Below are 17358 nucleotides of genomic sequence, written 5' to 3' on the forward strand. Positions count from 1 at the left end.
GAGTCTTTCCCTAGTTTTGAGTTCAGCCAACCATATGAATCCTGGAGAAGGCACACCTATACTCTGCCTTATTTTACATATCAAATGATCAACAGACATTTAATAAGCATCATTTAGGAGCAAAGTTCTGGGAAGAAAAAAAAAAAGAAATGGGAGTTTATAATAAGGTGGTAGATGGAAGTAAGGGATCCTCAAGGTTCCTTCCCCTTCTAAGACTTAGGTATGACTTTTCAGTAAGCCTCCTGTACGAATGAACATGCTAGCATCATTAGTGAAAATGATGGGCATGGCAGCAAAATCCAATTAAAAGACATTTTTAATATATTTTATCAAAGTAAATACCAAAATGTTTTGACAAGTATCAAGACATAAAAAAGGGCATTGTTTGACCGTGGATTACAACTGCGAAATGTGAAGCGTGTGAAGTATAAGTATTTAGAGGAGAGCCACATTAAGAGGCTTGTGAGACCATGATTTTGGTTACACTGTGAGGTCAAATTATGACCCCAGGTGCTCAGGTTTCTCTCTCTCTCTCTCTCTCTTTCTCACCCTCTCATTAATACACAGAAAGTTAAAAGATGCTCTCCAATATTGAATTATAACATGATTTAAATAGCTTTAATTACTAATCTACACAAATGACCTTAATTAATCACAGGCAAAATATAATCGCAGTAACATCTACATGGAGTGTGAAGGTTCTAAAAAATAATACAAAGTTCATTCACAGTGCACAAGTAAAAACAAGGTTAAGTTTTAAATATTTAAACACATAGTCATGATCATTCAAAAGTAAGTATATTTGTAAGCACATCTCTATACTGCTAAAGTACCTGAAACTATAGCAAACACCAGCTAAGAGAACTGAGATAAAAAGTATTGTTTTGATCCCTTTTACTGGAAACCTGAAAGACCATATTTCTTTCTGCAGATAAATACATCTGAAATAAATATAAAATTATTAACTAGTTAAGGAAATTACCTTTTAAGCCTCCATTCTGAATCTTATCATCATATGTAAACTTCCCAAATTATACGGTTAGGAAGCACCACTCTCTGCAATGTTCCCTACTCATTTTTACACTATTCATTTGCATTTGGAGGCCAAATTATTTGTGGCAAGGAGTCCACTGGAGTAAAGCCTGAAAAAGGGGGGTAATACAAAGAGGAGAGAATATAATTAAGCTACTAAGAAAGGAGGATTGCTCCACCTATAACTATAGTTCAGCTGATTGAACTGTGAAGCAGCAAGAACGGCTTGTTTCCTATTGTGCACTGCCTACGAATATGGAGTTTTAAAATTGATACCTTGACCAAGTCAATTTTGGATATAATCTATTTACAGTTGTTCAGTCTTCCATACAGAGCTTTGTTCACTCTATTCTTTGCAATTTCTGCCATGCAAAACAAATGATTCCTGGTCGAGCTAGAACTTAACTCCAATACATTGAATTTCTGAAGTGACTGGTTTAACTTTGAATCATTTGTAATTTTTGAACTATAGACACAACACACAGGGTTTACTCCTGAGAATCCGAATTTTATTTTTTCTTTTAATAACATCTGCATCAACCTAACTTCCAAGAAAAAAAAAAAGGCATGCTTAGAATGAGCTCAGCTAAAACAAACAAACAAACAAACAAATATATATGTAGCCCATAAAAGAAAGAAGTCATATTACTGGGGGGATGAGGGGGTGTCCGGACTCTTACTTGCATTTTTAATCACATTAATTTTTATCATCTATTTGTATGTTTAAATTACAAATACTGATCTCAAAATGAAGACACCCCATCCCCATTTCTTAAATTTACACGAAGAGATGTGAAAAAAGTACTGACTTAACATCAGCCTTTTGCTTGGGAAAAATCTACAGAAATACTGCTGAAGGTATTTTTTCCTATCCATAGCACATATAAATAAACATGGTCCTATTTCTTTAGAAATAGATTTGTAGTTGTAAAGTGGCTGTGTTTTACAACTACAAAAATATTAATAACTGCATGGTGCCTGCTTCAGTGAGGAGTTACCACCAAGCAGCACTGGTTAGAGGGAGTTAACCAGTGAGGTCATCTCCAAACTCAGCACAGAACATGGAGTGGGGCTCTGTACTCCCTTTCACCCATCAGCCCTAGAGCTGAAAGACACATGAACATGGAGTGGGGCTCTGTACTCCCTTTCACCCATCAGCCCTAGAGCTGAAAGACACATGAAATGTTCCTGACTCTCACCTACCAAATAACAATGTAGACTGCTACCAGCTGTGTAAAACAGGATCTACCTTTCTTATCAAACAGGATAAAACAAATACTTACTGAATTCTCAATTTCTGAAATACTCTGTGATATCCTTCCAACTTTGTATATTAAGTGTCCTCAGATCTTGAGAGAAATCACAATGAAGGATATATTGATGCTAAATTAAAAAAAAAAAAAGTGGGGTGGCAAGGGAACTGTTACCAAAACATAATTCTAAAAAAGCTGAAAATTAAGTAAACTATAAAATAAAAACTGTCGGGCGCCTGGGTGGCTCAGTTGGTTAAGCGACTGCCTTCGACTCAGGTCCTGATCCAGGAGTCCCAGGATCGAGTGTCGCATCAGGCTCCCTGCTCGGCAGGGAGTCTGCTTCTCCCTCTGACCCTCCCCCCTCTCATGTGCTCTCTCTCATTCTCTCTGTCTCAAATAAATAAATAAAATCTTAAAATAAAATAAAATAAAATAAAATAAAAACTGTCACACAGTGGGCATTTTTATTAGAATAATAAAGGTTCCATGAAATGGCAACAAAGCAGAGATAAATGAGAAAGACATTTTAAGTCAAAAATGGCATATTTCTTTGCTTTAAAGTCCGTCAGCCAATAAAGAAATATTTGTATGAAACACATGAAAATGCTGTGAAGGTACAATAACTGAACTGCAGTGAATCAAATTTTATGTTTTTCTTTACACGTTCAGCTAAGAGGGAGATGGTCAACATTATTCTGTTGAAGTAATTTCTATTTAAAATAGTCTTATGACAGAAGGCCTTTTCCTGAAGCCCACCTGAAGTGCTTGACAACAGTCTCAATGAAATTAGTCAACCGATTATTCTTTATCTTCCTTACCCTGTGTCACAACCCAGTAGCTCTGTCAACAGGTTCAAAAAACCCACGGTTAACAGAAAACCCGGCTTACCTATACAAAATAAATGAATTTCAAATGGGTACAGAAAGGACAAAATCATCAATGGAAGCAAACAGGGAAGCTGCTGCCGACTTTGCTTCTAAGACAGCCCTCTCAGCTGGCAACGAAGGGTAAGACCTCTTTCACTGGATGTACCTGGGTTGTTGCAATCCGAATTCACCTGTTTGAGGCGCTCTTCTGTTAGCTAGTCCTCTTTCACATGATAAATGTAAACTCAATTTTCATAATCAGATAGTTACTGCATATAGAACATTACAGATACAGACAACAACTTAGCAGGTTACCATCATCTTATATACAACTGATAGCTTTTCACAACATCTAGCACTTTTTCCCCAGAAAAAAACTGACACTGAGTAACATCAGCTAATGAATTAGTTGAATGCGTGCCACCACAAATGAGACAAGCAGGAGAGCAAGAGTCTTATCTTCAAGGACTGAATCTAACGGCCAGACCACTTGCATTATTTTGTCACTTCAATACAATAAAATAGGATTTTAATGCCATTTCTACTGTTCTTGCATTCAAAAGGCAGCTGATGGTTAAAGTGCCTCGAACACACATAAATTATTTTTATCCCATGACTTTATTTTATGTTTAGAAAGGTGGAATAGCAGAAGGAAAAAAGGGAGGACAAGAGACTCTGGCGTTTTCTTTCTTCACATGTATGCAGAGGTGATTATATTATGAGTAGGATTCTGCAAAAATAAACATATTTGATAAATTAAGGTATGAGGAGACAAATGCAAAATTTCTAAACTTTATTACTGCATGATCATAAAAATACTGATGTTTAACTGCCTGTCTGCTAGTTGTATTAAATTCAAAATATCACCTACTGTAATAGAACAATTTTATTAACATGATGTGTGAATCAAAAAATACTGTAATTAATTTTTATGGAAAAATTTAAAAACATATTAAAGTTGATCAGCAGAAGGAATCTGTGTATGACTGTGTTGGGTATAAACATCTTCGGCAATTATCAGAATGAATTACTTAAAACTACCAGGCTGAGGAATCCACACATGTTAAAACTATCACTAAGAAACTACTCCTTAAAGTTCCTGGTAACTTTTATAAAATGGTCAGAATGAAGCAAGGCTACTACCATTTTGCCACATTTATTCTTTTCATTGGATTTGCAGGGTACAAAATAGAATTACTAACAGTTCACAGGGTTATAAATCCCAAGGGTTGGGCAGGGCCGTGGAGATTAAAGACAAGTAAGGAACAAAGAAAGTTGGGATGGTTTCCTCATAGACAAGTATCATCACAACTTAGCTCTTGGGACTGCCCTGGACTCCACTTGAGACAGACACTCTGGCAGGAAAAGGCATGTTTCCAGTGGCAATGGTAATACTAAGATGTCACACTGACCCACTCAGGGAAGTGACACTCACCATTATGTAAAACACTGGCTGGCTTTAGGCTTCCTCAATTTCATTAAAGACAGAAGGATTTTCATGAATTTCCTCCCCTCGCCCCATCGCCCCAAACCACATTTATAAACAAAAATTTCAAGAGAACTTTGGTGCTGAAGAGGAGAATCTTCAAATCAAAAAGGCTCTCAAAATGTTTATTTCTAACATTAATTATTGAGTAATTATGATGAGGAAGATATAACAACCTTATGACTTTAAAAGAAAATTTTCATACACTGAAGTTGTATAAAACATTTATGAACACACTTAAAAACAATGAATTATTTTTGGATTGTGTTCAAGATGATTGATACTTAGTTTCCAGACACATTTTGTATACATCCATATACACATCTGTCTTACCTTCAGGGAGAGAGACAGAACAAAGTACCAAAGCATTACTGGAAAGCTTTCGAATTCCTTCCTCCCTCATTCATTGCTGGGATGCTGTTCTGAGTGATAATGGTCTGAGCTGTGCTTCCTTTTCTAGCTTGCTTTCTCAAACATACTGTCCCTCCAGTAGAGGAAAATAGGTAGTTTGGTTAAAGGGCCTTTTCTGAAATGAATGCAGCAGCTAGGGAGGGAATCTTTTACTTTTCTATTCCTTCCAGTTCTGACTGTGTTGCGGGCCGCCTACAGGGCAAGGCTCACAGATAAAGTGATTAATTAAATATTTTAAACACACGATAATGTCTTAATTATAGCATTTTCCCTTTCTCAACTTCTTCAATAAAAGCAAAAGACTAATTATAATTCTTTAGCAATAATTAGCAGGTTACTAAGCTACTAAGGCAAGTCTCTATATATGTAATACTTTATCTGGAACATGCTTCCAATGCCAGACTATAAAATTAGACAAGAGTCCACACATTCAGAAGAGTACTACATACTAAGGCTATCTGAGTAATTTTAAACAGGAGAAATATTTTTAAACATAAGAGAATAAGATTAAGAACAACTGTTAGGATTACTAGTCAAGCCAAACAAATGCTTTGCAACTTAACATACATATAATTATCAACTGAATGTGAACAATGAGGAATGAAATGAGAGCTACAGTTCAATTCTTTAAATGCAGAAAACTTACAAGCCATATACATATTATGAAACAGCTTAGCTTTGTTTACCTTTGTTCTGTTCAAAATGAGTTCTAGAGGATATTTTTAGTTCAGCCAGAAGACAATCAAGTATTCAAAAGGAACATTACACATATGAAATGTATAATTAGTTTCAGAGATCCCTGCCATTAAAATTATTTAATTACACTAAAATTGTTATTAAGGAACAAGCAGGATATAGTCAAGTACAATGATGAACTATAAGAATAAGTTAAAAAGTATAAATTTTGCATCTAGTCAGTACCAATGCAGTAAGAGGACTTTTACTTAACTTATTACCATTTATTTCTCCTGATGAAGAGCTTCAATAAAAGCATCAAGTTTTTCTTGAATTTCTCTAACTTTCTCTGCAGAGATAAAAAGACAATAAATTAGTTAAAAGTGAATTTATTTTTCAAAGGCAACACAAATCTTAGAAGATAATTATCCAATATATGGTCTGGGATACTCTATTTGGGAAAGGGAAAAAAAATTACTTTAGCACCCCATACCCCCTTATGTCCAGAAAAGGTTAAAATGGACTGTAGTAAGTAGCTCTTAACAATTTTTTGGAAAGGGAAGGAGTGTGGGGTTTGTGACAGACCCCTTTCAGAATGTAGTAAGAGTTATGGAATCTTACACAGAAAAATGTATGTATAGATACATATGTAATTGCATATAGAACTTTAAGGAGTTCTCAGGTTCTCTGGAGTCCAACCAAGGACTCAGTTAGCAATATCTGAACAGAGGAAAATATAAAATAAAATAATGAAACCATTTTTAAAAATTAAAAGAGAATACAGGTGAGCATTTAACAGGCCTTAGACTGGAAAATGATTTTTTAGGATAAATGGGAAATACAAACGATAAGATTACCAGTATGACCACATTAAAATGTACACTTTATATGTCAAAATAGATAAAAGAAATTGTAGGAAATACTTGCAACAAACATGAAAAGGGCAAAACACTTCAAAAATACATAGAAAAAATGTACTTTTCTAGCTATAAATGAATAGTTTAAGAACACTATAGGCGCTGAAGACAAACTTACATTATTTTATTTGATTTTAGATTTTCATGTTTATAGACTTCCAAATAAAATCTGTAACTTCTCTCTGAAATATAAAGATTTCCTTCACAAATATAAACTAGTCACAGTACATGTCAATCTCCAAATGTTAAAAAAATGGAAGTTGTGATTTATTCTACTTCACTGCTAACTTAATTATGCAACTTCCCCTTTAAAATATAGCTTGTGGTAAGCACAGTAACAAATATCTTTGTCCTTTTAACACAATTCTACATATTAGCGGGAATTATCAATTACAGTGAAGTGACTGGTTCAAAACTATCGATCTAGAGGCAAAACTGTAATGCATTCTGCATTATATCTATAGAAAAATCATTATAATATTCAACATTTGTATCTTTTAAAAAAATATTTATTTACTTATTTTAGAGAAAGAGTGCTTTCGAGTGGGAGGAGGGGCAAAGGGAGAGTATTTCAAGCAGACTGCTGAGCATGGAGCCTGATGCGGGGATCATCTCATGATCATGACCTGAGCTGAAACTTCAGGTTTCAGACACTCAAGTAACTGAGCCCCCCAGGCACCCCAACATTTGTATCTTTTATATTTAAAAATAAATAATCTGCAATTGAAGACACAGTATTTCTATCAGTGAGACAGCAGTTTTGATGAATAGCCAATGAAAGGAAGACCCGTCCTCTTTGCGAATTCTTATTAGCATTGCAGGAACTCAACAAAGCCTATATGGCTGCATATCAAGAACATGTCTTCTTTTTTTTTTTGCCAGTAATTTAACACTTCTACCTCTTCGTATGAGTCTGAGACTAACACAAAATCTATAGAGAAAAAAAAAGTGTATTGTTTTAATCAAACTATTTACTGAGCAAACATGAGAATAGTTACTGCAGAGATGCCAACAATTCCTTATATGTGAAAGTAAACTAGAGAAACCAGAAAAAATAATCCCAACCCATCTCTTAGAAGTTTAGTCTGTACTTTTTGGTAGTCAGTACTATTTGTAAAAGAAAAGTCAAACCAAAAATATACATCCCTTCTCAAAATAAGGTCATATTCTTATTTTTAAAATTAATTCATTTGTTGCTTAGAAATAGCTTCACCTATTTTCTTCAGTGAGTATTTACAGAATTCCACATAGTGCAGTTCATCAGCTGAAGAATTTTTTTAAAAAAAGGGAGAGTAGGAGAAAAGGAGTTTTCTAAGTTGTCTCACAGAATTTTGGAATTGAACAGGGTTTTTAAAAAATCATCTGGCTTAAACAGCACAACACATGGAAATCTAAAACAGGTGTTAAGCCTTGGCAGCTCCTCTAAACATTTCACTGTGAACTCTTTCTACTTGGGAAAGCTGTACTGTGTAAGAAGTCGTCTGATTCTATTTGCTCCATGATCTGCGTACAGTCGGGCAGCTGCAGGGCCGGCTCTATCCATCCTTTCGCCCTGTCCCTGACCTTCATCCTTAGCTGGACAGATGACCTGTGAGTGGGTGGCACAGTAGTGTCACTCACAGGAGACTGCTCAGAGCAAGGTCTATTTGTATTGAAAGAGACCAAGGGCCACTCTTTTATTTTTTTATATCTATTTATTTATTTATATTAACATATAATTATTTGTTTCAGGGGTACGGGTCTGTGATTCATCAGTCTTACACAATTCACAGCGCTCACCATATAGCACATTACCCTCCCCAGTGTCCATCACCCAGCCACCTCATCCCTCCCACACCCCTCCACTCCTGCAACCCTCAGTTTGTCTCCTGAGATTAAGAGTCTCGTATGGTTTGTCTCCCTCTCTGGTTTCGTCTTGTTTCATTTTTCCCTCCCGTCCCCTATGATCCTGTCTTGTTTCTCAAATTCTTCATATGAGTGAGATCATATGATAATTGTCTTTCTCTGATTGACTTATTTTGCTTAGCATAGTATCCTCTAGTTCCATCCATGTCGTGGCAAATGGCAAGATTTCATTTTTTTTTTGATGGCTGCATCATATTCCATTGTATATTTATACCACATCTTCTTTATCCATTCATCTGTTGATGGACATCCAGGCTCTAGTTTGGCTATTGTGGACGTTGCTGCTATAAACACTGGGGTGCACATGCCCCTTCGGATCCCTACATTTGTATCTTTGGGGTAAATACCCAGTAGTGCAATTGCTGGGTCGTAGGGCGGCTCTATTTTAATAACTTTTCGAGGAACCTCCATACTGTTTTCCAGAGTGGCTGCACCAGCTTGCATTCCCACCAACAGTGTAGGAGGGTTCCCAAGGACCACTCCGATACAGGTGTCTAACTGTGAAGTCTGAATCAAACTCAAATTCTTTGAAAATTAGAGATACGCAATGTTTTTTTTTCCAAATGAAAGTAAAAAGACTTATCAATTAATAAGAAAACCACAGAATAAAATTGCCAAATTTCCCTTTCAAAAAGTTGTTTTTTTACAAATTTTATAGTTAGAGTATCAGGACACCGTGACACTATACTCTGAAACCTCAAGAATGACACAAAGGGCATTTGAGTGAGTAACTAGGAAGTAATGGGGGTAGATGAGAAGAGAGGGTGGAGGTAAACATTAAAAGAAAAAAGAATAATTGTGATAAACATATCCTTTTTACACTAAATTTAAAAATTCACTTCTGTGTTCCTTCATTTTATACAGTGCACTTAATGGAGTGACATGGGGACAGAGATGCTATCCTGCCTTTGAGAAGAACTCCCTGATCACCTCCTTCCTACCTCATTATAAGTCTATGAAGTGTCTACTATATTTGGGATGATTTTAAATCCCACATTTCACTTGGTCCTCATACGACCCAAAGTGTCACTGCCAAAGATGAGGATATTAAGCCTGGAGAGTTCGCTTTGTGACATCCCTCTGATCAGAAACATACTAGATCTGCTACAGACTCTAAATGGTAAGAAAACCAATGCTATTACTTCAAGTGTATTTGTTTTAAGTTTTACCTTTTATGTGAAGTAAGACACACTATGGTAAAAGTTAGGGAATGGACTAGTTACCAAGCATGTTCCCAAGTAGTTCTGTGCCTAGGGATGACTAAAAAACATATAATAAATATTATTACCTCTTGAGGAGACCAGATCTACACACATTGGAAGAAATCCTTGGAAAACAATACCAAAGTATGAAACTGGACAAAAAAAGTTCAGCATCCTCAGTGTCTACGATATCAGACTCAATATACATGCTCAATAAATACTTGACAGGTGGTAAGCGAAGTTCCCAAAAATAGAGCACAGAAAATAAAGGCTGTAGGTTATTAAGAAGGAAAATACCATTTGACAGGCTTCCTGGGTGTTAAGCCAATGACCCAGAGGGCAGACGCCAGGAGCACAAGAACTAGAGCCAGCCTGGGAACGGGAGGCAGGGTACATACACACTGACAATGAAGGTCAAGGAACGCTGATGGGTCACCTGAACCACACAGAACAGAGAATACTCAGATCCAACAATACAATACCAGTGGAAAGAGAAACTTCCATTTAATTATTTCACTTTATTAAGAAGACTAAACCATGCTGACCGTGCACACACACACACACACACACACAGACACAGAGCTTTAGGAAGTAGACTGATTTCATTCTTTGCAAAGAAGCTATATTACAAATAATAATCAGCATTATTTCTTATATTTGAATTCATTCATTTTAAATTCTAACTTTTCAGCACTTCTTATATACAAACTATGCCATCTAACTGCACCCAGGAAATAGTTACCGATAAAAATAAGGTTAAGTGCTAGCAACTAAAACTTTCTACTTTCTGATCCTTTCAAATTAATGTCCCAGTATTAGTGTTTTCAAATTCTAAGATCTTATTGTGTTTAACTATTTAGAAATTACTTTCCCACGGAAATGTGTGTACAGATTAGCATGGCTAATTACAAAACAAACTCCTTTTTCTATTAAATATCTGCACTAAATATTTATACCTAGAGAATTCTTATAAAATTTCAGATTAACTTGATAAATTAAACCAACTCAGGAAGGGATTAACAAACCGCTATTTCTGTTTGAACTGCTATTTCGGTTCTGAAATAGGCAATTCTACATGTAGTGAATATGGAGTCTACTTTCCATTTATCCAATGTTTACTTAAAAGATGAACTATTTCAAACATCAATTCATTGTGCTTCTTGATTGAGTCATGAATATTCCCATAATCCCCACCTCATAAACCGCCCGTCTCAGTGAATGAAGTTCCTTCTCTTTTTTCTTTTCTTCAGATGACTTGACACCCATTCATGTTTTGGGTCTCTTTATCTCCACATGAAATGATACTGCTACTCTCAATTTCTTTTTGAATCTTCTGATACTTGCTCAAAAAGTCTCAAATATAGACTAATCTGTAATTAGGTTTTGAATACACTGTGAATACCAAAAGGCCAGACCTGGGAGAAGGTTCACTTCAGTGGTTAATAACAGTTTAGAATAGGAACAAAGAATCACACACAAAACACTACCACATGCGCTGAAATAAATCTTTTACAACTTCTGAGGTTTTTAAAGAAAGCACAAAGAAACAAACTGCAAACTTACTAATGCAGTGTACTTTAAGCAAACCACACATCCAAAGATTAAAATGTACCTTAACAGAACTGTTTCATAACATGCTGCATACATACTTTGTACCAAGCTTGAGGACACCTTGTAGGTGAGATTTAGCTGTAAAAAAGCTGTTCACTAAAGGAACAGTTCTTAACATGTAATATATGTTGCTCCTAATGGACAATTATAAGTGCTCTTTAGAAGTTCAGTATTTAGAGGAATTATCTAGAGTACAGGGAAACAAGGAAAAAAAACAAATGAAAAAGGTAACAGGAGACCAGATTTAAAGCTCTTAAAGGTATAGTCAAAACAGATTTAGCACAAGAAAAAATGTGCACCTTTTACAGTCGAGAGGAAAAACGAAAGAGAGAGTCAAAGGTGTATAGCTAAATCTAATGCTTATCTTCTGAATCTTGGCACTGTAGTTTTTTTTCCCCCTACAAACAGGCATGACTATTTTTAAACAGAGTCATTAATGAAGACCAACAGAATACTTCTGCTTGTTACAGAAAAAGGAGGCATTATTTCCTATGTTCTGGAAAACTGTTTGAGACTGATACGCTAATTTCAAAGCTGGGTGGGGTCCCTGACTTCTAGGGGGTCCGCTAAAGGTGGTAACAGAGTTGTCTGGGTTATTTCCATTGTCTCAAAAGTTCAAATGGAAATCTTTGGCAAGAATTACATCTACTCTCAGAACAATTATTATTTAGGCCGATAGAAGATATAATCGTAACTCTATGTTTCTAATGAAAAATCTATTACCATAGACAGATCTTCCAAAACATAGACTTCACAGGAGTACACAATGAAAGGAGTGTTTGATGACAACAAATGTTAGAATCCCCTAACACCCCTAAATAATCAATGGGTAATTTTATATGGTTTTTATAAAGATGAAAGAACATAATGGATTAAAAGCTATAAAACAGTGTGGTCAGGAGAAACAAGGCTTCTAGCTCCGGCTTTGCCTTTAACTTCATGATCACAGTCATGTCACAACCCCAGTTTCTTTATCTATAACATGAAGGAATCTATCCAGAAGAATTCAAAGCCTGTATTGCTTTAAAACTTAGGACTGAAATTTACTATTCTAACTGATCATATGTTTTAACTGCATCCTTTTTAAACTTAATTTTCTTGTTTGTGCCTTAATATTTTAATTTATTTGATATTAAGCTCTGAGTAAAAATTCAACTGCAAATGACAGTATTATTCTCACAGGGCTACATAATTTTAGAAACATCAGTTTTATACTGTTTTTTTTTTTTCCCCAGGAATCAATGTGGGACTGCTTGCATGAATTATCTACATACAAAAAAGTGCCATTTAATATCACTTGGCCTAGCACAGAACCTGCTACGCAATAGATGCCTATGAATATTCATTCACTGTTGAGTAATCTACTTAACCAAAACATGAATCAAACACTAAAGATGACTATTTAAAAAATTTGCTGCAATCAGACCCCCAAAACAATCTGATTTAGAAAGAAAGCTGCCTTAAGAAAGTCTATGAGATAAACCGCAACTTAGGTCTGGTGAATATATAAATGAATTCGGCTTGCTTTCTCTTTCTCCCTCCCTTTCTCTTTTTCTTTCTTTTTAAAAACTCTTAACTGTAGCATTTCTACCAGGCTCTTTTGGCCAATATAACCAAAACATCTTAAAACACTTTCATGATATATTAAAGCTAATTCTCCAAAAGACTTCAGTATGAATGAACACAGAGTAGCCTTACACTTAGGTCTTTCACTTTTATAAGCAGATGGCAATTGTAATTTCATCTCAGCTAACTATTAATGCTTATGGATCTGCCCTTAATTGAGTGGCTCCATTCCAGGTGTCTGTCATTGTCAATGAGTATAAAACCTTGAACTTTTTGCTACCTGATTATTACAAGGCTCAGCTGAAAAAAGAAATCATATGCATGGAAGACCGTGTGGGGGATACTAGATATTACATACTATGTAAGTTCATCTTTAGATAAGTCAAATAGCTATGAATCTGGACTGCACCATTTATGTTATTAGCCCACAGTGAGCTGAAACCAAGTAAAGAGGCCCATGAAATTCATGATTATATGGAGTCATTTGATTTACTCTATCATATAATTCAGTGTTCTGTCTGTGAGGATGGATGAAATTTCCCTCAGGTGCTGTATACCAGGAACACCTATGCTTCCACTAAGCAACTGCTCTGTCCGACAGCCACCAGCAACGCCACGTAATCAACTTTGCTTTCCATTTTGCATTAGCTGTCTAGGAAACTCAGAGCTAAATTTGTAGGTTACCTGCAAAACAGAAGAACCCCTGAGCAAGTGTTTTGAGGGGTACCAATCTTATCCCAAGTTTCACATTATTGCACCTGCCTTACCTTTCTCTTTCCTCTCATCCAACCTTCCACTTAAGCACTTTTACATTTTGTACAGGATAGATCTTTGCAAGCTGCCTCAAACCCTTTTTGAAAGAGGGCAGGGAATAAATAAGCTAAAATACTAGTTCATAGAAGATGTACCATGAGGTGGCTGATTCATACAACACACTATAAAACTTGAAAAGTGGTCTTTTTTTGCTGGTAATGTTTTTAAAATCAGTGTTTTAAAAACATTTTGGGGGGACAATATTTGTCCTATTAACCTTCTCTAAGTAATTTCTGCATGGGAGAAAAAAATATTTTTACTTCTGCCCAGTGCTTGGAAAATCCAATGATATAAATATGGATACTTAAAGCATTTCTTTTTAGCAATCAAAGAAAAAATAAATTGTTATGGGATTCATGATTGTCTTTTCAATGTAAAAGTTAAACTCTAGCATAAGATTAATAATCATCTGCTGTGAATTATTTTATTCTGTATCCAGTACATAAAACAGTCCATATTAATTACAGCTATCAAATCAAATTATGGTGAAAAAAATCTTTAAAAGTCATTTTATATACTAAGTCATTAATGATACATTGCTTTATTTGCCCCCCAAAAAGTTTAAATAAATACACTATTTCAAAATGAATACATTCCTTTTGTCTCCACAGAAAAATCTAAACATCAAAACAATTTCTAAACTATGGTTTAGGTATTTAATTGAGAAGGCTAAAAAATCTTTAGCATAATGACCAGTAAAATATTTGGTCCCAATCAATTAAGAAAGTTTGAAAATAATCCATTTTTTTTTCTATTTTCCTCTTCTTCTTTAAAGTATACTTTATTCTGAATTTTGTTAGAAGGAATGTTGAAACATTTTAAGAAAAGGAAAACCACCCAGGCAGCCCTTAAAGAGACAGGACATCATTTATCACCTGCGAAGACAGATTTATAAGAAGAGGGCCCCTTCTATTCCTTTAAGACTGCAAAACAGATGGGAAGTGAATGGACAGTCAATGGGACAAGAAAACACATGGGAGGTGCTGCTGTATGTATGTTCCCAGCATAAGAAAGAGGTCAAGATTGTAACTGCATGACTGGGTCCTGGAAAGGGTCTTTCTTCAAGCTGTTACAAAGACAAACGCTGTTCCTCATCCTGCTGTCAAACTGTTATAAATATTGGTTTGTCAAAAGACCTTCAGTGCTGAAGCTTTAAAAAGGAGGCGTAACAGATGAATGAATCACAAGAATGATTCTTAAACAGTCAGCTCTTTAATGTAATTTTTAAAAGTAAAAGAAAATAATATGAGAATAGAGACTGTAATTCTGATTTATGAACCTAACCAAAAGTTTATGAAAAAAATATGGAACTAAAAATTGCAGGTTTTAATAAAGTTATGAATTAAGTGAGATGAAAAACAAAAATGAAATACAATGATACTTCTTAACTAAGATGCTGCACTAGGACAAAGGATTATTATTAAACTTATCACAAGAAGAGCTAACAGGAATTCATGTTTTGTTAGGCTGATTCTGTAAGTTTTCAGTTATTTCTCACTACGACCCTGTAAAGAGGTATCACTGTTGATGTTGATTCCAGAAGTCAGAATAAGACTCAAAGAAATGAAAATAATTTCAGAATTAGTTTTACATATTTATTAATTCAGAAAATCACCTTTACATTTTGTCACAACTTACTACCTGCAGAAAAGGAAAATCACACAATTGAAATAGCAATACAGAATACACAGATTTATAAACCTGTGTGTTTATCTTTTTTGAAGAATGAAACCAGTACATAGGTCTTTAGGAGATAAATTCATTGTTCTAGGTTCTTAATAATTAGTTTAGGAGAGCAGGCTCCGAAACTAGCACATTGAAAACAATATAAAAAAGGAAGCCAAATTATATGAATTTGATCACCCACAAGTACAAACCCAAAGACTAAAGACGAGCAGATCCCAAAACAAATCTAAAAAGATACTATCTCTGACACATGTTGTTACCCCAGCTTTGCCATAAATATTTATGCACCTAGCTAAATCGTTTCCCTCAATGATCATTAATTTCCCCATCCAAACAACAGGGGTAATACCTTACAAGCCTCTTACACCTTTACAAGGCAAACATGGACAAAAGCGCAAAGCTCTATACAAATGTCAGAGACAGTTGTAGAGCTCCAAGCAGGATTTGGATCTCAAAGTACCAAATGCTGCAGTTACATGGGAATAGATACTTTCTATTCCTTAATGCTCACCTAGCTCACTGCTTTCCCTTGATTGTCAGCAATCTTGGAAAAAACAAATTTGGCAGAAGTGAGAATAAGATTACAAAGTTAAGAGAGTGGATGGTTAAAGTGGAGGTAGCAGGCAAACATTCGAAGGTTTTTCTGGATAAGAAAGTCAAGATCAAGGCAGAGTGCGTGGAAGAATCAATCCAATGGTTTTAAGATGGGGATGGTGTGAACATCTTTGGAGAAAGGACAGACATAATGCAGGCACTAAGCACACACAGGAAGTGCCAGAGTCCTGGATACAGGTGGGGATTAACTTTGAAAGCAGAATGATTTTCTGTGTATGTTTTGCTACAATATAGCCTTTGGAATACCTGACCTATTTAAAGTAACTAGTACCATATGAAGAAAAAAGAGGAGAAATTTAGCTTACTCTGATAAATGAGAGACCAGAAATAGGAGCAATGGCAACGAAGTGAAGACTGGTAGTACAAGAGAAAGCCAAGCTAAGATCTCCTCATGACAAATGTGTTCCAGAAATGCACAGAAATTATGTCCCTAAGACCACTTTAAAATTTTTGTTAGATACAATGTTACAGTGGTTATCTCTGGGTAGTGGCAATTGTTTTAAAAAAATTCTGCTAGCTATATTTTCTAATTTTCTTTTCAAAGACTATTTATTTGAGAGAGAGAGAGAGAGAGAGAAAGGGCAAGCACAGCAGGGGGAGCAGCAGAAGGAGAAGTAGGATCCCCACTGAGCAGGGACCCGGTGTGGGGTCGAAAGGCAGACGCTTAACAGACTGAGCCACCCAGGCGCCCACTATTTTCTATTTTTCCACAATGCATATATATGTACTAGTTCTGTGATAACAAGAGGGATTAAAACAAACACCTGAAATACTGGTAGTGTACTTGGTGGAGACAGGTAGTCTGTACCTATGACTCAGAGAATGAAGTGGTGCCTCAAGGAGACTAAACAGGCGAGGTTAGAAAGACCTGAATTCCTTCACCCAGGAAACAGACCGAACTGAAGGGAATAAAAAAAACCCAGCAAACTCCTTTCTACGATGCACAATACTGAGATGAAACAGCTGTTCTAAGAGAAATGAATATGGACTATTTTTCATATGTAGTAGGTAACAATGAAGCAGAAAAATCTATTCTCTTGCATGGGTTGCATGAGCTTGAAAACTTCACCAGTTTAAGAAAGATTTCAATTCATTTACAGATGACAGATCCACAGTGGGCATTTACTGGAAATCAGAAGAATTCAAAGTGAATCCCAACCACTAACGAAGACCCCATGATGAACAATTACCGTCTAGTCCCATGAAATGTCTCTTGTCATCACAATCACCAAGAAATTATTTGGGAAAATATTCGGTCACTTTTAAGATTGATTATATCATGAATTACCTTTGTCATTTCTATGAATACAATAATTAAGA

At 35.5% G+C, this 17358-nt stretch overlaps 1 protein-coding gene across 4 annotated transcripts in view; it reads right to left on the reverse strand.

Annotated features, from left to right (window-relative positions):
- Positions 1-298: 298 nt before the first annotated feature.
- Positions 299-17358, reverse strand: part of OPA1 (OPA1 mitochondrial dynamin like GTPase) — an 84457-nt gene continuing 67397 nt past the window's right edge. For all 4 annotated transcript variants that reach the window (XM_028101053.2, XM_028101054.2, XM_028101055.2 and 1 more), the window contains 2 exons: positions 6005-6072; positions 299-3881 (listed from right to left, as the gene is read on the reverse strand). In XM_028101053.2, coding sequence (XP_027956854.1) covers positions 6008-6072 — 65 coding nt within the window. In that variant the 3' untranslated portion in view covers positions 299-3881; positions 6005-6007. The remainder of the gene's footprint in view (positions 3882-6004; positions 6073-17358) is intronic.

The sequence above is a fragment of the Eumetopias jubatus genome, unplaced genomic scaffold (genome assembly GCF_037043125.1).
Source record: "Eumetopias jubatus isolate StellerSeaLion01/CBP00866 unplaced genomic scaffold, mEumJub1_p1.0 scaffold_1, whole genome shotgun sequence".
NCBI lineage: Eukaryota > Metazoa > Chordata > Mammalia > Carnivora > Otariidae > Eumetopias > Eumetopias jubatus.